General features: G+C 41.5%; 1 protein-coding gene across 1 annotated transcript in view; it reads right to left on the bottom strand.

The window, feature by feature from the left end:
- Window positions 1–13,496: 13,496 nt before the first annotated feature.
- The window catches only part of LOC104619437 (Krueppel-like factor 12), a gene marked incomplete at its 3' end in the record, with an annotated part of 123,631 nt that continues 110,862 nt past the window's right edge, over window positions 13,497–26,265 (bottom strand). The window contains exons 5-6 of the mRNA XM_010285318.1: window positions 16,288–16,347; window positions 13,497–13,590 (exon numbers count right to left, since the gene is read on the bottom strand). Coding sequence (XP_010283620.1) covers window positions 13,497–13,590; window positions 16,288–16,347 — 154 coding nt within the window. The remainder of the gene's footprint in view (window positions 13,591–16,287; window positions 16,348–26,265) is intronic.

Raw genomic sequence — 26,265 nt, forward strand, 5'->3', positions numbered from 1 at the left:
CTACAACCCCCTGAAAGGGGGGTTGTGGTGACAAAGGGTGTTGGTCTCTTCTCCCAAGTAACCAGCGACAGGATGAGAGGAAATGGCCTCAAGTTGTGCTAGGGGAGGTTTAGATTGGATATTAGGAAAAATTTCTTCACCGGGAGGGGTGTCAAGCATTGGAACAGGCTGCCCAGGGAGGTGGTGGAGTCGCCATCTCTGGAAGTGTTCAAAAAATGTGTGGATGTGGCGCTTCAGGACATGGTTTAGGGAACATGGTGGCACTGGATTAATGGTTGGACTTGATGATCTTGAAGGTCCTTTCCAACCTTAGTGATTCTGCGATCCTGTGATGGCCAAAGGAAAGACAGACATAGGGAGAAACTGACAATTCTTGGGATAATTCACCTCATGTGTCTTAGAAATACATGTTTTAAAATGGGATGAAGATGTCCACCTCTCTCCATTAAATGCAGAATGAACTCTACCCATCTACTTGACTGGTGAAATAAGTAATGCTGAATATTTATTTATCCATGGCAATATCTTTAGGTGTTACACTGAAGGCAACAGGTGACACTGAGAAATCAAGGCAAGTATTTCCACACATGATAAAAAAAGGTGGTGATTTGCAAAATGTATTTAAGAGCAGAGAAAAAGAAAAGAAAAGAAAAGAAAAAAAAAATTCATCTGTTTTACAAGTGGTTTGATTGGCCAGCAAGTTGCTTTGTCATTTGCCTACTCAGATTTGCCATACGTGTACATTTATGAAAATGCAGTCTGAATGAGGGACCACAGGGGGTGTCTGGAGGCAACACAGGGTGTGCTGATACACCCTTGACTTTAATGTATCAGACTTGTAATGAGGGACTAATTTGGTTCTAAGCACTAGCTTGGCAGAAACAAAATACTTATAGACTATTAATAGAGGAACTTTTCGCAGAAGCTGTGACCTTTATGACTTAGCATGGTTTACAGCCCTACCTCTGTTACAATTAAACTGATCCTTGCCACAAAGCAACACATTTGTGTCTTTTTCTCCCAATTATAAGGAAGGGACTGCTAACACAAGAGCAACTCTTCAGTACACATACTGATGCATATCTCTTCCCCAGTACCGAGTTGTACTGAAAGACGGCAGGGGAAAACACAAGGTTTACAGTGCTCTGAACAACAGTGTCACCTAACATCCCGCAAAAACCCGTCCTCAGTGTCAACAGCCACTCAAGTCTCCGTAGGCCTTTGACTGAAGATAGTGATCTTTAAGCTGTGAGAATAAAACTAATTAATAGGCAAAAATATATTCAGTCACAATGTTGCAGTGGAGTTGAGGGCAGGGGGAGGAGTGCACTGAAGTGGTAACTTCTCTCCCTTCAAAGTCAGACATATATAATAGATTTCTGATGACTTTGAGTATAATTAAACATTTAAAAACAGTATTGCAAATGCCTGATGGAAAACAGTTATGAAACACATCAAAGAGGATAGTCCATTTACTATTTCAGCCTTTATTTGCCAAGTCATGTGTCAACAAAAATACTGATTGTTAAGGTCACTGAGACTAGAAGAGCCAGGGAAATAACTCTATCGGGATCGTTTTTAACACAAGTGGTTAAAGTCTAAAAGTCAGGAAAATACGTAATGCAAAATATACATTTGCACTTTTAGACACATTAAATAAAATTTTTTTAATTGTAAAAAATACTTATCTCTGACTCCATCTGCTCATCGCTGTAACTCACACCACCACACAGCAGAACATTAGTGAAAGGACATGTAGTCTAAAAGCACAGGTGCATGGGATTAAACAAAAAAAAGACATAAAACAATGTAAAAAGGCAACAAATTAGCTCCAGAAATAGAAGCTTGGGAGGGAAATTTGGAAATAATTAGGACAATCGGTACAGTAATCCTAGTTCTTCCTGGCACTGCAGAAACGAAGAGCTCTACAGGGGTATGCCAATAACTCAAGCAGCAGAACAGCAACAAGCATCATTTTGTCATACTTAAAAAACAGAAGGTTGAACAAGCTACCGACTCGTTAGAAGCAGTGAGAGCAGCTAAATGACTGGCATTTCAGCAGTTTTATGCTTTGCAACTATTTGTGCCATGAGAAATGATTTGTAGTGATGTTCTGAACGTAAAGAGTGATAGAACATTTCACAGGAAGCATGTTTCTTTAATTTATTCTATTCTTAGTAACAGATTCAAACGATGGCAGATCTAGGATTAATTCAGTCTCAAGAAAAGAGCGCCGAATGAAAACTCTCCCAGTTTTCAGCCACATCTTTGACAGCTGGCCCACAACCACGTTACCCTGGGAATGCCAAATCTCTGAGATAACTGAGGGGAGATAGCAGAGCTCTGCATGGCCAAGAATGTAATGATAGGAAGTGATTATTCACTATTTTTTCTAAGAACTGGAGGCTTAAACTGAACAGAGGGAAGAACTTTTTTTTTTCCATGTAACACATGCTTGGAACTCATTGCCACTGCATACTACAGAGGCCAAGAGAATAAATGGGCTCAAAGGAGGATTAGACAAGTTCAAAGGGCAGGGCCATATATGGGTATTAAACATTAAGGACAAGAAATAGCCTCAGAGGCTGAAGGTGCAGAAACTACTGATTTTTTTTTTTAAGCTATAAAGTAGAAGTTAGATAGAGGGAGGGGACGTAGGTGTTCTGGAGGAAGAATCACTCTATACCAACTTCGTTTTTTTTTCTCTTTTGGTAAATGCTAGCCAGGTTACTTTGTCTGCTTGGACTGACTCAGTAGGAAGCATTTTAGACTTTCATCAGTTATTTCTACGCACACACACAGTGAAACATGCCCTTTTGAAACCAAATGCCAGCTTTAGTGAAGGATTCCCCTATCAGAGGAGTAGGCAGACTAGTTCTTAAGCCAGCAGGACTAGGATGACCTCCAAACTCCACGTTGCCTGAGGAGTTTACAAATACATGGCACGTGCAACAAATGACAGCTTTAAAAATAGCAGACCCAAGGAATCACACTCATCAGAAAGGAAAGGGTCAATTTTGCAACATCCAGGCTATCCTTCAGTCCAACAAGGCAGGGCTCTTCGCTGTACACTGCCCATTGTTTTGTTCAGGCTGAATCCAGATGATGAGCTGATGAGCGTAGTACCATTTCCTATTCAAGAGTATTTTACAGTTCCATAAGGACATGTCATCTTCTCAGTATCATCTAGCCCAGGAAACAGGTGTAGGGAGCATGAAGAAATACCTAAGGGCATGGGGAGGTGGCGGGTGGGCTTCTCCGTCTTGGTGCAAAAGGCTGGAGGAAGGGCGAGGAGCCATTGCCAAGGCAAACGGGAAAGAGACAATAGCAAAAAAACAAATAGGACATGTAGGCTGCCGACACCAGTGAAGCATACTGGAAGCAGTAACAGGGAGTCTAAAAGGTTGAGAAGTGGCAGAGATTTCAACAGCTAGCTCAACCAAACAAGTCTCCTCAATCTCATTGTTAAGACAATTTTCTCTAAAAACATCCCTACTCTAAGGGCAGGATATCTTAACAACTTCTGCTCATCAGGTCTGGTGGTAGAAGTAACGATACCATGGAAACCACTTTAATTTTCTCCACTGAAATCATTGTAGGGCTTAGTGCCTGCACCAAAATCATACACAACAGTATTTAACAATATTACCATGACACAGTGATGGAGAGGATGGCTGGGAAAGGGGAACCTAAAAAAACCCTCCACAAAATTGCCTGATGAGTCATCTTGTGAAATGAAAAGTAATTTACACAGCAGTTTTACAGAAAAAGAGAATTATGCAGTTAATCGGTGCTGCTGGATAATTACACTGTACATGAGGCCTTGCTTTTAGGGAAAAATATAAGCTAATAAAGAGAGTCAGACGATTGGTAATGGCAGGGCTTTTGGGAGATACTGGAGACACAAAGCTAAATAATTTGAAGCTAAGGAGTATAATGATTGTGAAACTGAAATATTTTAAGTTTACATTAATTCTCCACCCAATTACATATCTAACATTAAGTCCAAAAGCTAGAAAATTCCCCTCAGCTGCCAACAACCACAGCAGCAACAAGAAAGCTGAAGGGATGTGATCCCAAACACAACTGGACTCTGAATGTGTCCTTCCAATTGCTGTGTACATCCTTCATATTCAGAGGTCTGCTAGAGAATTAAAGCTAGCTTACACTTCCCTCCAGCTACTGCTGGTTCAAGTAAGGTCTCTCCCTGATACGGTTAACTGCAGTCAACCAATTTTCTTTGCAGTGCTTTTTTGTACCTTTCAAACACCAGCAGCAGATGGTTCAGCCTGGCTGTCTCACTGTCACATTCATACCAGAGAAACCAGTGAAAAGTTAAACAACATTGAATTAACAATGAAAATGATGACCAGTGTAATGAGAGCGTTCCATTACCTTTGCGTGTAAGCAATTTAGCCCTGATTATTATTGACCTTTGGCGATGCTGCATCCAAGTAAAATGTGCTATCCTAAAAAAGCACAGGTATACTGGAAGGCAGGCATTGTTTCAGAGTGTACTCATAAATAAACCAGACCATTTCCCTTCCTGTGTTAGAGGTTTACCTTACAGCTGAGTTATCAGCATTCAGCAGTCACCCTTACTTTGTGTCTGTGCAACAATACAAGAACAACTTGACACAGTACACCTGGCAAATTATTATTATTATTATTACTATTATTACTATTACTACTACTACTTCTTCTATGGCACACAAAAGAGCACTAGGTACTTCACAAAGCAGTTAAATTAAAAGACAAACTATGTGCCGCAGTGACCTAATACTCGTTGAAACAGTAGAACTACTCAGGGTGGAAAAACAGGAGGAGGTGGTGTAACAAGAGGAAGTATACGGGTTACAGGAGTAACATTAAACAGTTACTAATCTGGGGGACATGAGGTTCAGTGCATGCTGCCTATTCTTATTCCATGCTGAGTTCAGAGGAATCCCTGTGACTGGACATTTTGTTAGCATACTTTCCAAATCCACTGTTTTTTTCCAGATGTGCCATTTGCTCACATGCTAATCCACATCTTTCTTCGCGTAGGTTTTGCAGCCTGAAAGCAGATACATTTGAAAGTTTTGTCAGTTCTGAAGTAAATTATGACTATTAAGGATTTACAGTTCAATAAACAGCAGCCGCAGATTTTGAAGCTTTCACTGATTTCACAGTGACGGCATGACAAAGTCTGTGACTTTGGGCCAAGACGTACCAGGCCAAATGCACAGGAGCAGGTTGCTTCCCTAGACACTACAAAATGCACTAACAAACCACACTGTGGGACTCTGCACACTCGCAGCGCAAGTTAAAAGAACACTGCGACCGACTTATTTCTCTTGCTCCCTCTTCATGTGATTTTTAGGGCTCAGTGTTCGGGGAACTGTGCAGACCACTTGGTGTAGCTGATCTACTCCCACTGAAGTGCTACGATGCTGTGTGAGCCTGCCTCTCCCACACACCTCCGTATACCGACAGCACTTCCCTCTCCTCTGCTGGAGGGATTACAGCATCCTCCACCCGCTGAGTGCATTGGGGACAGCCTAGGGTGGAGGCAGAGGAGTGGAAGGAGCATGAAAAAAAAAACAAGACCAGGAAAAACTAGAGCACTTGTTACCACATCCATCTACCAGTACGAAAACAATTGCCACGCAGTTCCCTGCTCTTTGGGCAACCGCATACCGTCCAGAACAAAGCACGCTGTTGGCGCCTCCGGACTATTAATAATAGTAAGGTATGTGCTGCAGCAGGAGGGAGAACCGCGAGGGGTGGTGCTCCACAGGGCTGGCATAAGGAAAGGATCGGCTTCAGGCTGCCTGCCAAATGCACTGGAAAACTTGACTTTCCGGGGGCCGCCGAAGGTACTCTGCGGAGGGTTTTTGCCCGGACTGGGCTGCACTGAGCCAATGCAGGCTGGAAGTACTCCTGCTCGCTCTCCAGCCTCCCCAATGGTACTGCTGCCTCCTGATGAAATGGAGTCACTGGGCTCACCCTGACCACCCCCACAGATAAAAGCTTCTGCTTCATCCTGCTATGCCCCAGGGAGGTTAGTAGAGGTCACTGGAGCCAGTGGTGAGTGGCTGAGAAAGAAATCATTCCCACTAGCCCTTTAACCCAAAGGGAAGCAAGAGGGACAGCAGAGCCTGACAGTGGGACTATTCAGGTTGTGCAGGACCCATCGCAAATGTAGGGATTGGGACAGTCTCACAAGATACAGAGGAAAGAAGAGAAAAATTCAGAATATTTTGACAGAAACACCTCGGTCCCTGCTAATAGCCTCATCTACCAGAAGTTTTGGAAGAGGGAGAAGGCAGTAAACCAGCATGGAGAAAGGATGAGGTACAAGGGGAGGGGGGGAAGAAAAAAAAACCCAAACAAAAAAGAGAGATGCTAGTGTCTATCAGTGCGCCATTTAGCATGGGGCGACGCATCCAAGGGAAGTAAAGTGTGTATTCACAACAATCTGCCGCAGTTCAGGTCTTGGATTGCCTTCAGGTTTCCACACACATGACATACCCCTGAAATGCAATGTGTCCCTGCTAGGGCGCTTCCTCCCCCTTCAGGTGGCTGACAAACTGCAGAACAATGCACAGGGAAACAAAATCCTAGATTGCTGGCTTATTTAAAAGGATTGCAGACAGATAGCTGCTAGAAAGCATTACTAAATATGTTGATGTCAGGCAGGGTGAATGCTTGTTGTTGTGCAGATCTGCTGCAATACCTCATTTTCACTGGCGGAGCTGACTGAGGCTTCCCAATTCATTTCAGCGTACCCTTGCTGCAGAGGTGTTCTGTGGTACATGGAGAGAGCCCAGCTCCCTACAGAAGCGCGTACAGAAAATGTATACCTTGTCTATATACAGCCTTCAGCTTTCAAACCACTAGCGCTGACTACACAGGTAGGAGAAGCAATTTGACTTCCATGTGCACCAAGCAGAAAGAATTTGAGATATCATCTAATTTGCAGAGGATTAGGCTACCAAGTATCTATCTTAAAACATCAGCCTGCCTCACAAATACAAACACGCAGTTAGGGTTTCCAGGGGCACATTATTTCACATTATGGTACATGACAAGGGGTTAACCTAAGCCTTGGAGATATGTTTTGAAACTGGTTTTGCTAAGCCACTGTCATGTCCTAAAGATAACTTTGTTTTCATTTAAAAAAAAAAAAAATCCTTTAGGACTTTCCTCTGAGAAAAAAAAATTCTTTGAGGCTGTCTTGAGGATTCCTGGAAGTTTTTCATCCGTTCTAAAAATTACCCCTGCGAAGAGTCACACAGTCATGCCTCCATGGCGGAGACGCCCAGAGATTGCAGAGCCCGCACGGCTCCTGTACCGGCTGTCCCCTACTCTAGAGCTTGAGATGGCCCTTCCTGACCAGAGCTAACTCTCTGTCCAAATAATTTCCACGTGACTTTGCAAGCTACTTCTTGTAGAGAAAAGCTTAACTGAATTATCACCTCATTCCAAACTAGTTCCTATACAAATATCAAAGCCCGTGAGCCTAGTACCGAAATTTATTGAAATGCGTATTTTCCTGCAATGGTTGATAGAGTGTCTACTACTTTTCAGCAGTTAATACAATTTTGCCCCTGTTCCTATAAAGGCCCAACCACGGCTCCTCTCCAAGACGGAGCGCACCTCTGCGCTCGCACAGCCGATATTCTTCCAGGATCCTTTATTCACATTTTCCCCTACGACGGCTGCTGCAGCTGAGCTGTTCTGCACAGATTTTCTGCTCGGCATGGGGGGTTTGGGAGAGGGGCGTTAATTATACAGAAAGATGGAGCGGGGCCAGGCAGCCCCTTAGGTGCAGGGTCTCCTACATGCACAGCCTCCTTCCTGCTGCTTTGCAGCTAGGAGGATCACCTGTTGGTCTTGGCGCTCGCCCAAGCTGGGGCCTAGCGGAAATGACAGAATCAGCTAGAAATGAGAGCCAGCTCCTATTCCAGCCACCCAAATGAGAGAAATACAAAAACAGATGATGGCAACGTGACCTAGCTGCTGCTCACGGGAGCCAAAAGGGGGTGGGGTAGAAGGGAACAGAGAAAGAAGGGGTAGACATTGGGGGGGGGGGAACCAAACTCAAAAAAACCCCCCCCCAAACCACTAAAAAGCCGCTTCTTTTCTGCTGTTCTTCTCTTTTCACATTCAGCACAGCAAAAACATTAGGAGAGCTTTTCTGCGTACAAGCACCTGCCAATAGGGAGAACTACCTACCTTGTTCCTGCTCCTGCTGGGGATGTCGGATGTTTCCATCTCCCACGTGAGAGACGTCAAAGGGATATTCAGGTGTGCGACAGAAAAAATCTCCCTTTTTCAGACCAGCTCCTCTCTGTACTGCGTGGTGACACACGAACTGTTCCAAGATCTGTGTCAGGAATTCCCCTCTCCCATAACAACAGTGCTCAGCAAAACCTTTTACTTGATATTTGGGTGAGCTGCAATGTCATGCAGCAGAAAGATTAAGCACCGCTTGCCTCTCATTTTGTTCTTCTGGGCAAAAAAGCAGGTGAGTGACCCAATAGAAAAGATAACCATCACTAACAGTATTTAAATGAGAGGAATGCTGCCTTTTAAATGATAAAAATACAAGATAATTACACATTGCATTTCCAGATATAACTAGTTTCATACAAGCTCTTGGAACCCAAAGCAGTAAGCATCCTAACATCCAAAATTTCTTGTGAAATGTCTCTGGACTCTTGAGTTTAGTGACACAATAAATGCATACTCTCAAATAGCTTAATAGGCTTTAAATGAGCTTTTAAGAGGGTTTTTTTAATCCAATATTTTTTTAGAAACAGTAACAATAAAAGCGGGAAAAACCTAATTCTTAAAAGGACGTTTTTCCCCTCTCTGAGAGCAATGGAATGGGTCCCCAGAGCTTACTTCTTCCTGAGAAAACACTTCATGAATAATCAATGCACAGGCCAATTCCTCAGTAAGCACCAAGCCTTCAAACACACCCAGCATTCAGCAGCCTCTGTGACTATGACCTTTAAACACTTTTTGCCTTGCCCTCCCCAGTTTCCCAAGCTTCCTTTATTTCTGTTCTTTCTAGCAACTAGGTAGGTAAGCAGAAGCAAAATTCGAGCAGTGGGAACAAGCTGAGGCTAATTTGCACCTTATGAATTATTCAGGCCCTCCTGATTCCTGCACCTGCACCGAGGCAGGAAGCTTGCGAGGAACAGTCATTACTCTTCTCTTGGGTTTGCACAAGCTCGGTTACTGCTCAGACACTTTGTTTTGTAACCAAGGGCTTCAGGTCTTGTATTAAGCAGTGGAAGCGGGGGAAAAAAAAATAATCTCACGTTGTCAAACCCCCTCTCTGCTACCCCAAACCCAGGATAATCATTCAATCCCTTCTGAGACAAATGAATTGTAGCGTGTATCAGACTGCTGAATTCATCTCACGTATGCTAATCCAGATCAGAGCATCAGCAGAGAAAAAAAGAACGTGTGCACGAGCTGGTCTTGTCAGGTATTTATTCAGCTGTATTAGACTGCACGTTTAAATGTCTCCCTAGCTCAGTAGCAGTATTTCACATGCATCAAGTATTTCACAAGTTAACTTGATGATTAAGGTATCCTTCTCCACAGATACAGCACAAATAAATTCCCTCTCTGGCATTCTGGCTAACATCAAGGGTACCAACAGTTTAATACTACTGGAAGAGCCTATATCATGCTTTCAACAGGATGGATTTAACGAGCAAATAGGTCTTGTCCATCTTCATCTACTATTACCTTGGCAAACAGAATGTGACACCTAACTGCAAATCCAGATATGACCCATGAATCTAGCCAGCCTCTAGGAACATTTGCAGAGAGCAGATACAAACCAATTAGCACTATGAACATTTTAAGATAACGATGTGTTTTTGAGTTACTATGCTAAGGCAAACAGATCTGAAAGTATTATGCAAATTCAAAGCAGAAAACACCATCTTTACTGTATCTCATGTCCACAGTTGCACTGGGTATCTTTGGGTCTTGTCCTTTATCAACATGCTGTTACCAGCAAGTTCTCCAGTTAAAAGATCATCTCATTAATCCCAAGCAGCTAAGCATCATGGTTTGATTGTTTCAGTAAAACAGATCCACGGTAACTGATAATGAAACAACTTTAATCCCCTCTTCCAAAATAACAAGTCAAACACAAGTGTTAAACATTCAGAAAGGTATAGTCAATCCTTATCAAATCTTCACTTTTCTTCTTTCTATGCCTAAAGAAGTTAATTCATTTTCCTTTCGATGTAGAATGCATGACTGGTCCTATGCTGCTCTTATCTCATTCCTAGCCAATAATAGGTACTCTGGCTCTTTTTTAAGGTATTTTAATCGGCCATGTAAACATGTCTTATTCTTTGATGCTCTTTCATTCAGCATCATTAATCCCCAGCATGAAATCAATAGACTTAAAACATTTAATCACGTCAAAATGCAGCACACAAATTCACAAATGACTTCAGCTCATCACACACACTGAATAGCTTGAAAGTTGGAAACTATGTCTTCTTTTTGCCTTGTGAATCACCAAACTCTAAGCTAATCTTCCATCGAAGTAAACAGATTCTCTCTCCAAGTATCTGCCATTAGGCAAAAAAAAAAAGATGCTGATAAACAAAACATGGGATTTTCTGCTTGCTCTGTCATTTTTTTTCATTCCTTGCGGTCATTTTGGCCTTATGAGAAATACTTCTTTTACCGCAACCTCTTGACAGCATGCATGTTTAAAAAAGTTTAAAAACAACTACAGTAACTGGGTTACAGAATGTTCTGGAGGTGCAAGGGAAGGGGAAAACGTCTTTGCCGTTGTTTATTTTTGTTTTAAAACAGCACACATTGTTTCTCTGCTTGAAAAGAATGCATAAGGGACAATCAGTGTTACTTTAAAAAAAAAAAAAAGAAAATAAATTGCTCTACCTTATATATTATTTTCAAAGCCACTGGCATACAGAAAGTGACAGGAATCTCTTTAATGGGGGCAGAGATTGTGGCTGAGATGTAAAAATTAAGGACAGCCAGACCCATCCTTTGATAGGCAAAAGGGCAGAAACAGCTAAACAGGGAAAAGGAATACTCTGGATAATAGAATAACATCTTTAATTTTACTACATTAAAAAGAACTGAAAGCTTGCTCATTTGAAAGGAGAAAATGTAGTTTGGAAAATGAACTACATGGAGAAGTATGGAAATCAGCATGCTGAAACCCTGATTTGGGAGGCAGGCACTGAAAAGCCTTCCTAGGTCCATGACCGCATTCCCACTCACTGTCCCAGGAACAGACCTACCCAGCATGTCTCTAAACTCATGAGGTCCTTCACTGTTAAGTTGTAGCTTCTTCAGGTATCAACCACAAGGCACATGTTCACACATGCTCATTCTGGCAGATGCCCATCTTCCACCTACAGGCAGGGCAACATCCTGAACTTTGCCTACATCTTGTGAAGAAGCCCCAAAAGGCAGGCAGAGTTTTGATGGCTGTGGCACTGGCAAGGTGTTGTACTGTACCCTTGCAGTCAGGTAATTCACCCAGGGAAGGAGAGACTTTGGTTGTAGGTCCTTCTCAGACAGAAAGTTGATACAGCACCTCCATCACCCCAGGAATAAACCCGGCTATAAGGACTTGGGGTCCTCAGTATCAGTGTCCATGGAAGCAAGACTACCCTGCAACCAGGAATTCAAGAACCATGAGGCTAAAAGGTTGGACAGAAAAGGGAAATTCTGGCTCCATACTAGAAATCTGGACACTCAGCTCCGAGAGGGGAGCGGTGAAAGCTCTATTTCAGTATCCATGGCTGCTTCTGGCCTAATGTTGCTCCAGGGAATGGTGCCTACAGTGAGTCCTGTCCACGCTCAGGTAGGATTCAGGCTTTTCTTACCCACTCTCCTTCCCATCCCATAACTTCTGTGCTCCTGTCTATACAATGGCCCATATTCAGAAGGAAGGAAGACGAGAGACTCTACTGCTCCCCAAGTGTCATGCTCACATGATTAGGCCCATGCCACGGATCCTAACGACTAAAACACCTCTGCGATGCTTGTGCTGAGAACCTAAAACTCAGGTCACCTACTTCGTTGACAAGCCAGTTAACGAAGCTCTCCTGCAAAAGATGGGAATATTGCTGTTGCTGCTCCCAGCTTGTTTTTCAAAAGAATCATCCCTCCTCCGTTATCATCCAGAAAGGGCTAATGCAGACTACCCCTGAGTGAAATAGATGGTAGTTTCTGGTAGTTCCTACTGGTTCCCTACCTAGTCCATAACAACTTATCTAATGTAACCGCGCTGTATTCCAATGGAAGCACTTATGTTACCTAGGCAGTCAGCAAAGAAGAGTATCATGTAAACTAGATGGGTAGGGTCTCCTTTTTGCTTGCTCCCAAGACATCCAACTCTCTCCAGTGATTATAATGGGGAATTCAGGTGGTTTTCCGCAGAGGTCAGATCATCCTACAAAGCTTAACCTTAACATACAGGTAGAAGTTTGTGTTCAAGTCAGGCACAAGTGCTATTTGCTCAAATGTTTAAGAAAGTTTTGTGAGTGTGCGATAGAGATACCACTGTCTCCAACATACTCTCACTACAGCTGAGCGAGGGAATGAAAAGTTCACAGCAGGTATGACTAATCTGTACCTTACTGTAAATATCTGGAATCTCAGTGACCTCCTGATTTTGCAGTTTTTCCCACTGAAAGTAATGTTTATGCACTGAGCTGCGTGGGGGAAAAGGCGTAGATTAGGGAATTACTTCAAATGCTTCGGCTATCCTAAGATGCATTAATTTTTCATTACCTCATATATGAAAGACAAACAAACAAAAAAACTGAGGTAAAACTAAAGTATGTAATGAGGACATTCCAAATCAGGCAAAGGGAAGATCCAGCATTTTCTTCTGGCAGTGCTTTCCATTATTACCAGTAACATCCTATTTATTATCATCATCATTATTCTTTATCCTTTTTCTTTACAAATGATCCAGATTGTCTCTCCAAATGTGCATTTTTTTCTGTTTGACAGAGGCTAGATTCACTCATGGTTGAAAGCAATCAAAGTTTAGACATAAGAAATTTTTTTTTTTTTAAAGCCCGTGCTCTGTAGTTACAATGTGGTCACAGAGATGACTTGCAAGTACAGACTTGGGCCTTACATTCCTACTGACTGAATGGGAATCCTAACAAGTGAAATGGTGTACTCTGAAATGCTTGTTTTCTTTTTGAACTGGAGACAAATGAGAACTACTCCTTCGAGTTTGTCTTACAAATGGCAGGAATAAAACAGAGTAGCGCAAACGCTCATCTTTGAATACTGGAGAGTCAAAGCAAATTAAGGTGAAAATGGTGTCCGTCAGGGTAATTCAGATCAGGAAAGTCATCCAACTCAATAGTAGCTTGACCCTAACGTAGCCCCAGAGGCAGTGCTACAGCTGCCAGCTAGACAGCTAGCCAAGAAGCTAGCAGAGGTGCAAGCCAAGAAGCCAGCCATGAACCCACATGCCAATACAGGAAAGCTGTATTCCAGAATTTGGCATCTGGGTCCTCCAGCTGCCAAACATCTCCCATCTGGCCGAGCCTGTGGAACAAGGTGCTAAAAAGAAGAACAGGGGTAAATTATAGAAGCGCAAAAGCAGTACCGTTTGCGAGACACCAAGGACGAAGAGGCACACTGTGCCCACCAGCATCTGAAACACACACGTAATGTCACTTTGTCACCAGTGAAATGGTGGAACAGGGCACTTCTGGATCAAGGGAGGCAGTATGGACAAAATGCACAACATTTTACAGGAAAAGAACAGTTAGACGTGCATGAACATGACATGTCTCATACTGTGGCCATCCATGCAGAACATTTGTGTGGGATCAGTTTTGAGTAAAACTTACAGCTTTTAGTAGATTTCATAAGTCCAATAAAAAAAGGCAAAAGTAGCCAACAAAAAATGTTTCTCCAAGGCTTTGTGATGCATTCTGTTCCCCAATCACCACAAAGAAAATCAAATGTCTAGAGAATATTTCTGTACTTTCATAACTAGAATACCATAATTTTGAGTCTAATTTTATGGAATAATAACTTTCTTGAAATTTAGTGGAAAAAGATAACTTTAGTAATACAAAATTAAGGAAAAAAAAAAACCAAACTGGGCATGCATGAATTTCCTTCAAATGAAATATATACACTCACATAGCTGTATTTAACTGTAGCAGAATTCACTTTTGACAAGCAGTTACTGTTCCTAAACTGCAATAGCTCTGTACTCCAGGAAGCAAGACCAGCTGTGATGAATACTCGCTCCTAGCAATGTGAGCAGTTTTACGTGCACCATAAGAATTCATACTTTCAAATGATACACTGACTTAAATATTCATCTCATTGGTCTCATACAGATAGGTCCACATGGCTTAAACGAGGTTTGACAAATGTGACTTTCTTGAACAATCTGGTCCTTTATTTTAAAAAGATATAGAAGACCCTGTATCTCTCTTCCAAGTTTCTGGTTTTATTAGCAGCTATTTGGCTCGCCAAAATATTACATTTCAAGTCTCCTCTCACTCCAGTCAGAGCCAACAAACTTTCAGTAGTTTAGAAGTGGTATGTGAAATTACTTATGCCATCTTCATCTACATCTAACCATGCATGTTGTTCAGGGGGCCTCATTAGCAGGATCTCATACTCATTGTTACGGTATGTCTAAACTCCACACATAAATCCACGAGCAATTTTTTGAGCAAAATATTGACAATGTTAAAAAAGCAAAAAATTGTTAACAGAAGCCTCTTTCATGAAAATGCTTCCTGTACAATAGAAGCAAATATAATTGGTGATTATACAGAATATTATTGCTAATTTTGGCTAAAGAAGCCTGTATCCAACTTTGTATCTAAAATATAAATTTATTTCAGAAACACAACATTTTGGGAGACTAGTAGGCTCTTCAGAGTAATTTATGAAGTTGCACTGATAATTTAAATCAGATCAAAGAAAATTCTAATTCTAATTTGTTTTTTAAAAACAAATATATCTTCGCAGTGCATCAAATTCTCAAATTCTGTTAATAATGTTACGTTTTTGTAACCAAGGAAAATTTAAATGCTTAGTATGGGCTTTAACAGAGAAGTTGCTGCTGCTGCTGCTTTGAAAATGTTTGAGTAGCAAGATCCTGCAAATTTTTAATATAAATACACTAGTTGCAATGCAATTAACTGCAAACTGGAGATAGGGCTAGATTTGAGGAATGATTTCTGTATTTGACTACTCATTAGCAATTTGAAAGTGTAATTGCTCTAAAAAAGCCATCTTCTTAATTTTATTATGAAGCTTAGATCTACTTATAAATGTGAAGAATTGGATTTATTCTGCAATTTATTTGCTTGTACTGAATGTATGACATTGTTTTTCCTTCTGTACTCCACAGATAGAGGACCCACAGATTAAGAGCAGATAAAGAAGTGAGTTGATGGGTTGACACTTGTCACATGATGAACACGACTCCAAGGAATCTTTTCAGGGTCCCACAAAACAAACAAAAGAAGAAGGAGGACAAACAAACAAGCAAGCACACTGAGAGTGGACACTTCATTGCACGGTATTTAAAACCCAATAAAACAACAGCAACAAACCCAACAAAACCAGGAACCCTGTTAGCGTTGGTACATCCCTTCTGTCATATGACATCATTTCTACCTGGGCAAGTGTAGTAAACCCGAGGCACCTTACAGCATCACAACACTCGCTGGAACCTCCCAGTCCCCCTCCCACTGGACTTGTATGTAAACTCTGCTCTCTAAAACAGGGCATCTCCTAAGCACATTATACAGTAAGGTTTTAAAATTTTGACCTCCCTGAGAAAAAAGCAAGATGTTTGCAAATACCTCTTCCTACATTTTACAGCTTTGCTTGTCAATTATTTCATGGTAACTGGCAATGACCCACCATAAGCTATGTGGATTCACATTAACTTTGTGTAAAAAGAGATCTTACTCAATGTCAGTAGACTATTTTGGACATTTTTAACTGCTTTATCAAATGTCAGAGAGGATAGGTTTTTCCTATTCTCGTGTATTAGTCATTGGGATTTGGAAAAAAATTTGCAGCTTTCCCATGATGTGCACCACCACCCTCCCAGCTTCCAAATACAAAAAGCAATACCAAAAATCAACTCTGGACCTTGCCCAGCCCCCCATACCCCCCAGCCATGACATAAAGAGGGAAAGAAAGCTGAAAAGCACTGCTACTAGACTTTGTCAATAAAACAGAACATTATATAATACACAATAAAATGCTTCATACCTGGAGTTGAAAAAACGAAAAGGGTTAACGGCTGACCTGGCACAGCCCCACATGCTCTCTCTGGAAATTGAACACAGACAATTAGGAAATTTAAGTTACCCCAAACAATTGCAGGGGACTAAGACAAGCTTGGGGAACACTTACTGCAAAGTAAGCACATAGCCTGAGTGTGGAAGGGACTTTAGGATTTTCCCATTCACTTAAAACTCCTTCCTAAACTGAAATTGTTCTGTAGAGGTCCCAACTAATGCTAAGCAAGTCATTAGGCGCTCTTCCATTGATTTGCATGGGAGCAGAGTCAAAGCTTAAGGGCCCAGGTGTCACTTAGTGGCAATTTTGGATCATGGTGGATCATATTTTTTTATTAAAAAATAATCAGTGACCAAGAGGAAAACATTAACAAGAATCTAGAGCAGGCAGACATTGTGTGAAGAGGAGATAGAGGCTAGAGCGAACATCCGCTCCAAGTATTCTGCTGCTTAAGTAATATTATTCCCAGCACATCACTGAAAAACCTGGCATTTAATACTTTTTACTTAAAACTGAGACTCCAGGGAAAATAGATAATCTTCCAGAATATTATTTGGAATATTGAACAACACAAATATACAACATAGCTGTATAAGCTCCTGTGTTGGGATTTGGACTACGTGGAATGCTCTTTTTCACTCACGAATTTTCATCTACTGCATGTGCTCAAACAAGAAGCATCATACAACTGGCTTTTGGAAACAGTTCCACCACGTTAGGAAAAAAAAAAAAAAACCTGTAGAAAGCCAAGTCCGTGAATAACCCCCTTCAGTCCTTCTCTCTGTGGTTTAGACCTCAAATGTACCATGAAATTAGTCTGAGGCCAACGCCCAAGAACCTAGCAAAAATATTAGAATAATACCGTGAATCATAAAAATGTTCTAGGCACACTAGCAGTTGAATGTATTTGCACTGGAGACATTTTGGATCCTTTACAATGCTCAATTAAAATGGCCACATTGGCATAGTAATTGTTGAAAGTGAAAAGGAAATTTTCAAAGCAGTTTCTTGTGATTTATACAATTGCACTTTCCATTGGCCCTTGGAAACCTACAAATAATCTATTTTCTCTCAGATTTTGCACTGCATCTTTTGAGCCTCTCATATTTCCTTGCTTCAAGTATACAGTAAATACTGGTCGTCTTTACTGTTTGCTTGATTTTGCCATTTCTTAAATGTTAGATTTCTGATGACAGAAATCTGCTATCAAGATGACAAAATGATGTAAAGAATTTCCATAGCAAAGTCTTGAGTTACCAGCTCTATCACAGCCTGACACTGTTTTTTCCATGCTCTTTTTCCACTCTTGATGTAGTTTCTTCCTTCTTCAGAAATGTATCTCAGGTGCCTGTCCCACGGTATCACTAGGTACAGATTTTATTTCACAGTTGCACCAGTACCTAATCAAAGGGCACTGGGACAAAATCTACCCTACCCCATTAGCCCTCAACTGAAATCAACATGCACTGGAAAAATGGCAACTGGAAACCCTAACATTGACTGTTCTTTCCCATGTCAATTAATTTATAATAATCTCTGTGTCTTATTGGAAAAATACTTATTCCTAAAGCTGATACAAACAGCAATACATTACCCAGAAGTCATGACTCTAAATTCTGCACACTTCTTTTCATAAAAGTCTCTTTTTAATAACTAAGCAATAGGGCAGGCAAAAATACACTTGGTGAGGATGATAAGTATTTGCATGCCGAATTTTTGTCAGTGGGAAATGTAGCAGACAACTAAAACTCTGGTTAGAGCCTACAGTATCCAAGTATTGAAGTGAAAGACACCCAGATATCCTCCAACCAACCTCATAGACACCTACCTAAAACTTTCCTCTGTTCCTGAAAGCCAAATGGCTGTGGCCTCCCACCCAGCCTCTGCTCTGATCCAGAAACCATGGGAAGAAATGCCCAAACCTTGCCTCTGGGGCTTAAACCTTTTCCGTGCTCTGAAAATGGCTAAAATACACCTGTCATACAGATTCAGCATAAAAGGAATCTGTAATAGTCACTTCCTAATGCAAAATACAACCATAGGAGGAAAAAGAAGAAAAGGATGTTGTGGGACCACTCCTGGATATCTGTTGCATCCTAGCCTTGCGTTGCAGAATTGGAAAACATAGGTATCTGGTTTCCTGAGTCAGTGCTCTAACGACTGGGTTGTTATGCCAGATGCGGGTGGCTGCACCACTGCTGCCACTGGCCACATTTTCAAACAGAGCAAAGGCTGGTAGGAAGAGGACAGCATGCTCTGGGTTTTAAAACAGGTAGAAACAGGTAAGCCCAGAACCAAGTACTTGATCTCTTATTTTCCACAATGATAAGTTGGGAATGTAATCTGTTTTCTTTTTTTCTTTTTTAAACTCATTTTAATGAACATCTACAGGTCAGAAGCCCAAGCTCTAAAGACAGTAGAGATGACTCATAGCCATGTACCTAGCAGGTAAGCAGAGCTGGCTCTAGGAAGTTTGTTGCTCTGCCTGTTGAACTTCAGAGCATTTAACTCTGTGTTGACTATACTGTGGGAGTGTTGACGCCTTGTGTAGGTGCTCTGAAACACTGCTGGAGGCAGTCACCTATGTTATAACCTCACAACACCTCCACCAGACCTCCCCCAAAGCAGGCAACCTGCATCTTGTCTGAAGTCCCGGTGCTGTTGTGGTTCATCTTGGTTCTGGGTACCTGCAGTATTTCACGCATATTGCGAGCATATGGGGATAGCGATACCTCTATGCCATGCAGTATATTGACAAGGATGTACCTGTTACAGAACTGCATGTACTTGGCAGTTCCTCTCAAGCAGAAAAACACATTTTATTTTGACTATGCCTTAGTAGTGGCTAAGAATCTCAGAAATGATGTGGTGACACATATGGCAAGTAGTTCGGAAGTAGAAATATTGAGTGCAAAGGGAATCAACCTGTTCAGCTGAGTAATTAATTTTCAGCAAATAATTTATTATATAACATTATCCTGTTACTCTGCTTTTGAAAATTTTATGACTGAGATTTCGGTCATTATTCCATTTCCTCCTGTGAACTTATTTATAAATGGTTTGACTCTTTGGCCCTGATAAGCAAGTGATCACAGAAATAGCAATGGCCATTTGTTCTTAAGAGAAAGACCACAGTGACTTCTATGTGAAGCTATCTGTCTATCTGACAGCATTGTGTGTCCCTGATTTACCACACAGTATCCTAGCCCTATGCTAAATACTCTATTTTTAATGCAAATAATTGAGGGAGATGTTTTGACAAGATTGAAACTCCTGCTGACTTTCATGAGTACATAAATGGAAGTGGTTTTTTTCGTTCCTGCCAGCAGCTTCTGGTCATTTCCAGGTTATTTCATTTTTCAGGCTCTGTTTACAACGCTGGAGATTTCTGCCAGCAGCAGATACTGTAGACAGGCCTTAGGATGAGAACTTTTTAGGGCAGCCTCTGACCTCTGTACCTGCCAGCCTGCTCCACACTGCCTGAGCTTAGCAATACATGCTAGGGAAGAGTGATTTGGCTGTTGCTGCCTCCTCTGATCCACCTGGTCTCTTCCTTATTTTCTGCCTGCCTCAGTTTTCCTATTTCCTTGCACCGCTGTATCCTGTGGCAACTCAGTATATCCCAGAAGGGTAAATAAATAAAAACGTGACCCAAAACTTCATTCTTGACACATCTTTTGTTTGTCACGGATATAACGATGAAGGTGTTCGGCTTGACTCTGAGACTTGTGACTACCGTTACTTCTGACACACCTCAGGATTAGATGCTATTATCTTAGCCGTTGCGTTGCTTTAATCTTTGTTTCAGCCTTCAGTTCCTTACAGTTTGGCTAGAATAACTTCTTACGTGTGGTGGTGGCTTTAAGTTCCAATTATCCTTTTTTTGATGTCTCCAAAACCACTCATGTCTCCAATCACATACACATGGAGGACGACACCTCCTTGGCATACGGGCTCAGCACAAAAAACTCTTCCATATCCATCATTCAGGAGTTTCCTTTCACTCCTCTTTATCTCCAGCCTAAAAGGAACTTGCAGTGAGAAATGAGGTTGCAGTGCAGTCACTACTAGTGAAAGGGGACTGAACTAATGAAGGGGAAAACCTAGCACAACCTTTTCCCATTGTGCAAAAAAAAAGGAAAATGGCAGAAAAAATGTGAGGGTTTTTTGTTTTTTAGATGCCTGTAGTCACATGCTTAGTCAATTATGCCTTGCTAAACAGTGTTCTCCTCTTAATAGTGCCCTCCATTGCATGCAGTTTACATACCTGTGACCTACAGAACTTTTTTTGTGGTTTTGCATGCATTGATCTAAACACTCAGGAAACATTTTTCCATAAATTAGTATAAGCACTGTTATTAAGATTGAATTGTGCTGCCTGTTTGTCTGTCACAAAATCACAGGAACTGCCTTATGGAAAAAGAAAGATAAAAACTTATCTGATCTAGATAATGAAAAAAGAAGTAATTTTGGCTCAAGTGACACCAGAGGACAATGCTCTTTCTTTTCCTTATCAGTAAGTCAAGTCAAGGTAGCAGTTCACTGAGGTAAACTCATTGTGGCTTTTTCTGGCAGTGTTCTGCTATCTAATCCGCACTGATGAGTATTTGCTACAGCTCTGAATTTCTTAATGCACACAGCTCTGCCTCTGCTTTCTGTGCTGATTTAGAAAGAAAAAAAACAGAAAAAGCTGTATAACGAATCACTGGGGAAACAGCTGCCAAATAGGTGAACAAACTGCTAACTGGGTAGCAGTAATGCATAATGTTATTTATAATTCATTCTTCGGTGTCATGCTCTTCAAGCAATTACACAATGCCTGCCTCCCTATCAAAATGAATTTCACATATCTAACCATTAATGACTCAAGTTTCACTCTGGAGCAAGACATTGTAGTGGATTAAGCATGGGACTAGAAGGAAGACATTCCTGATCCCAGCTCATCCTCTGCTTTGCTGCATGGCCTTGAGCAAGTCACTAACCTGCAGATAATTATAATATTTGAACACACATGGGACCTGTACAATTTCATTAGTTAATGTTTGCAAAGCACTCCAAAGATAAAAAGTGCTATATGAGTTACAATCATACTGTATTGTTTTGGGGCATTTTGTCCCAAAGCACATTTGTGTAAACATGTTTAGTAATGTAAAATCCCAGTAACGGCAAAGTTTGGTAACTACTTTGAAATAACTGGCACTTCTTAGACTAAAATTTAAATTAATTAACAAATATAATATATTTTTGAGAAGACAATTACATAAGACAATTCAATTTTATTGGGTCTGGTTGAGATGGAGTTAATTTTCCCCATAGCAGCCCTCATAGCGCTGTGCTCTGTATTGGTAGCTAGAGCGGTGTTGACAACACAACAGTGCTTTGGCCACTGCTGGGCAGTGCTCGCACAGCATCAGGGCTGGCTCTCCCAACATTCCCTCCCCGCCTCACCAGTAGGCTGGGAGTGGGCAAGATCTTGGGAGCGGACACAGCCAGGACTGCTGATCCAAACTGGCCAAAGGGGTATTTCATACCATATGATGTCAGCTCAGCAATAAAAGCTAAGAGAAAGGAGGAGGAGTGGAGGAGACATTCGTTTTTCTGACGTTTGTCTTCCAGAGCAACTGCTACATGTACTAAAGCCCTGCTTCCCAGGAAGGGGCTGGACATCGCCTGCTGATGGGAAGTAGAGAATAAATCTTTTGTTTTCTTTTGCTTCCGTGCATAGACTTTGCTTTTGCTTTATTAAACTGCCTTTATCTTGACCCACATGTTTTTTTCCATCTTAATTTCTCCCCTCCCTGTCCTGATGAGAAGGGGAGTGACAGAGTGACTCGGTTGCACCTGGCATCCAGCCAAGGTCAACCCACCACACAATATAGACACTGAACTGAAGCTGGGAAACAAGATCTTTGAAAGTTTGCTTGTGATGGATAAAGGTAATGAAAGAGGCATACGGAAAGGTATCTATAAACCCATACATTTTACAAATACCCTTCCTGCTGCACCACACTGGTCCACAAAATAGCCTAAGTGCTGATCTACTTTTTTTCTTTTTAGCATCCAAACTTCCCTTACAGTTTCAGGGTTAATCATTAGACACAATGAAGTTAATGGTAAAACTCCTCTGGACTTTTAACAGAAGCAGGATTCGTTGGTTCTTCCAGCTTATTATGCACTTAATTTAAATGTAAATATTTCTCTTAAAAGGAAAACATTACTCCTAGCAATGGTGTGGTAAAATATGTATTGAAGAGCAATGTCTAGCACTTCAAAGTGATTCAAAGGAAGAGAACAGACATCCTAATGGCAATGTGTCCTTGCTCTAAATTCATTGACTCAACAGTCATGCTAACTTACTGTTACAGGGGAGACAGGAAAACATAATTTTGCATAGACCAAGCTAAAAGCACTTTTATTTTCAAACTAGCTTTCTTCAGGGAACAATTTGACAATGTCCTTATCTCCTAATACCCTGTCATTTAAGCAATACCATCCTTTCAAAACAGGCAGCAATGTCAACCTCTTTGTAGAAGCTGTTTTTGATTTACAGTTGCCGTCCACCTGGCCCTTGTTCCTAATGATCGCTGGCTGATAGGAAATCTGTTACCCTGGCAAAAGGCTCTGGGACATATACCAGCAAATTTCCACACCAAAAATCCTAAAATCTCTGTGCATGCGGAGAATGGCATCCTTTCATTTTATTGCCCTACCTGTCAAGTTAATTACATTTTTTTTTAAATATTGCATATGCAAAAAAACAACCAAACACAAAAAAAGAACAAGAACCTTTTTAGAATAGTATAGGTCTATTAGGACTACGGAAACCAAAGTCTCATAGTCAGTGCCTAAAGAGCAATTCCCAAAGGTATATAGCATTTTCAAGCTCTTGCAGTTAGAAGTCCTTAGCACAGCTTTATGCATATTCATTTTTATACACAAACAGAGGATTCTAAGAATTCAAATTCTACTAGAAGAAAGTTTGTAAAGTGCCATATAAATACACTGCAGAAATCATACTTCTTTAGCGAGTGTGCTGGTTTTGGTTGGGGTAGAGTTAATTTTCTTCATAATAGATAGTATGGAGCTATGTTTTGGATTTAGGGTGCTCCTCACACCACCCCACCAGCGAGAAGGCTGGGGGTGCACAAGAAGTTGGGAGGGGACACAGCCGGGACAGCTGACCCCAACTCAGCATATAAAGCTGGGTGAAGAAAAAGGAAGGGGGGATGTTCAGGGTGATGGCGTTTGTCTCCCCAGGTAACTGTTATACGTGATGGAGCCCTTTTTTTCCTGGAGATGGCTGAACACCTGCCTGCCGATAGGAAATGGTGAATTAATTCCTTATTTTGCTTTGCTTGCATGCGTGGTTTTTGCTTACTTATTAAACTGTCTTTATCTCAACCCATGAGTTTTCTCACTCTTCACTCTTCCAATTCTCCCCCCCCATCCCTCCGTGGGGGAGTGAGCGAGCGGCTGCATGGTGCTTAGCTGCTGGCTGAGGTTAAACCACGATAGCAGGTTATCTGAACCACATGTAGGTAGGAAAAAACACACCTACAGTAGTTGCACAGGTCCAAAGTTTAGATGTACTGGTTCAGTTTCTTCTTGAGTCACAGACTTCCAGCACAACCTTAGAAAATCATGTAGAGGGGGATTCCTCATATAGAACTTCAGCAATGTTAAGGTTTATCACTCTCCCTAAGCCAGTCCAAGCTCCTTTATAACCACTGGGGAAGGCAGACACCTCCAAAAGGTAGATGATCACAACTGATGAGATGATTGGACCTAGAAATATGCACATCTCTCCACTGAGGAAATCCAAAATATTTGAGCCTAACTTTTAGATAGATTAAATTGTGACAGATGAATCTTGCTGCAAGGATATGTCCAATCTGGACAAACCAGTACTGCCCAGAAGCTCCCTAAGCTAGCTGAGACACAGGACACCTCTGCCAGCTCAGTAGTGCTCTTTGGTCATTAGCCAACTTCCGACCCAGCAACACTTTTCATTGCAGAAACCTCTTCTTTGCCACAGAATGCATATCTGAGACTGCTGACAAAAAAACCCCAAAACCTAGAACAGAACCATCCCTGAAATAATGACACAGTGGGGTCATCAACCACAATACGGATGATTGCCTGCCTTACAGGGCTTTACGTCACCAGTGTCCCTCACATATCTGCATACACACCTCTCTATGAATGTTTAATAAGTCAGTTCAGTTTGTAGAGTGACTCTCGAGGAGGCTGAGGAGAAGCCCCATGGCATAACAGCCTGTGGGGAGGTGTGAGGCCCACGGGTAGTTCTGCTTTCTGAGTGTGGGGTCCAATTTCTGCCCTCAGGAATGTTGCAGCAACCGTGTGATCTTCTGCTCTAAAGCCTCACAGCAATGGAAAAAATCATCCCAGGCTTGGAAAATCTTCATGAGAAAAGTAAAGTTGAAATGGATGTATTCCCACGATTTTGTTTTAGAGAAATTGGCATTCTCCAGTGAAAAAAATGCTTTATTGAGAAATTTTGGACCAGCACTAGTCAGTTTCTCTATCTGTAAAATCACCACCCAATTGTGGGCCAGTTTTAAAATAAGCATTTGTTCACAAAAGGTGGATATACCAGAGGAGAGAGATACAAAGTTCACACAAGTACTACCAAAACACCCGCGCTTATGTTTCTTGGAGACTCAGGACAAAGTATTTTGTCTGTAACTAGAAGTAAAAACTGAGGTGAAAGTTCCCTATAATGAATAGCACAATGGTAGTAATGATTGCAGCTGAAGCAGGAAAACAGACAGTATCAGTGTAGAAAATGAATGGCTGATGGGAACACTGTTATAAATCTCAAAAGAGATAAAAATCAACCACAGAAGTTCATTTACATTGAAGAAGAGGAGGGGGAAAAAAGAGATCTAAAAAGAAAAATTCAGGCTTGAAAAATATATACCAATTTAAGAAAGTACATTGGCACTGTGGCTATGCTGTCTGTCTGCTACAGAATTTCTTTCTTGCTAGTGCAGTATCCAAGCTATCTTCCACTGTATTGCAATAATAAAAGCCTCCACTATATTGCAATAATAAAAGCCATCAGAATTTAAAAATAAAAACGATTGCAGTAGTATCAATGTATCAATCACATAACCTACCCAAAGAGAATGGGCGGTAGGGTCAAAGCCCCTAATCTCATTTTCATACAAGCGCTCAGTGGCACCCAGCTCAGTGCAAAGAAGACCCTCATGCTAAAGGTCACCACGGTCACATCCAAATGACAAACCACATTTCTATGAATTAGCTGCAGCTATAGCTACAAGTATTCAGGATAACGTCTCTGAATTTTCTGTATCTCCATCACCCCAGAAAAACAAGAAGCTATACCATAAGCATCATCAGTTTATATGCACAGTCCATCATCTCCTTAACATTCTGTGAAAGAAAGTACGGTTTCGTCAAAGGGCTTCCCTCTGCCTACACACCCTAACAAGAAAAAAGTCTAGAGAGAGAAACAGAAATTTCTGGATCTTTGGATTTTTACCCATGCATTGATCAAAAGTTCACGCTAAAAATCAACGTCTGCCTCTCACGTTTCTGCTCTCAGCCTCTGCAAGGAGGAGATTTTATGTCGCCTGTGTTCAGGGAACAAGAGCTGCATGCTGTAAAATAATGTATTTTACCGCACAAGTGTGCAGGGAAAGGAGGAGATGAATGCCCTGTTCAGAGTTTGCATTACTATGTACCATGGAGATGGCTCCTGAGCCCCCGCTGCACCAGAGCTGCCTAGGGATGGAAGGGCTGCCAGGCTGAGGGAACAGCATGCTGCCTCTGAGCGGGGCCCTTAAAAAGTTTTACTGGTCTTCTAGGGGTTGACTAATGCCTTCTCTTCCCTTGGCTTCCCTTGGCTTCATAAAGATTTCTAGAGCATATCTGAGATTTGACCCTGAATATATGATGCTATTC

This window comes from Phaethon lepturus, unplaced genomic scaffold (genome assembly GCF_000687285.1).
Source record: "Phaethon lepturus isolate BGI_N335 unplaced genomic scaffold, ASM68728v1 scaffold714, whole genome shotgun sequence".
In the NCBI taxonomy this organism is placed as follows: Eukaryota; Metazoa; Chordata; class Aves; order Phaethontiformes; family Phaethontidae; genus Phaethon; species Phaethon lepturus.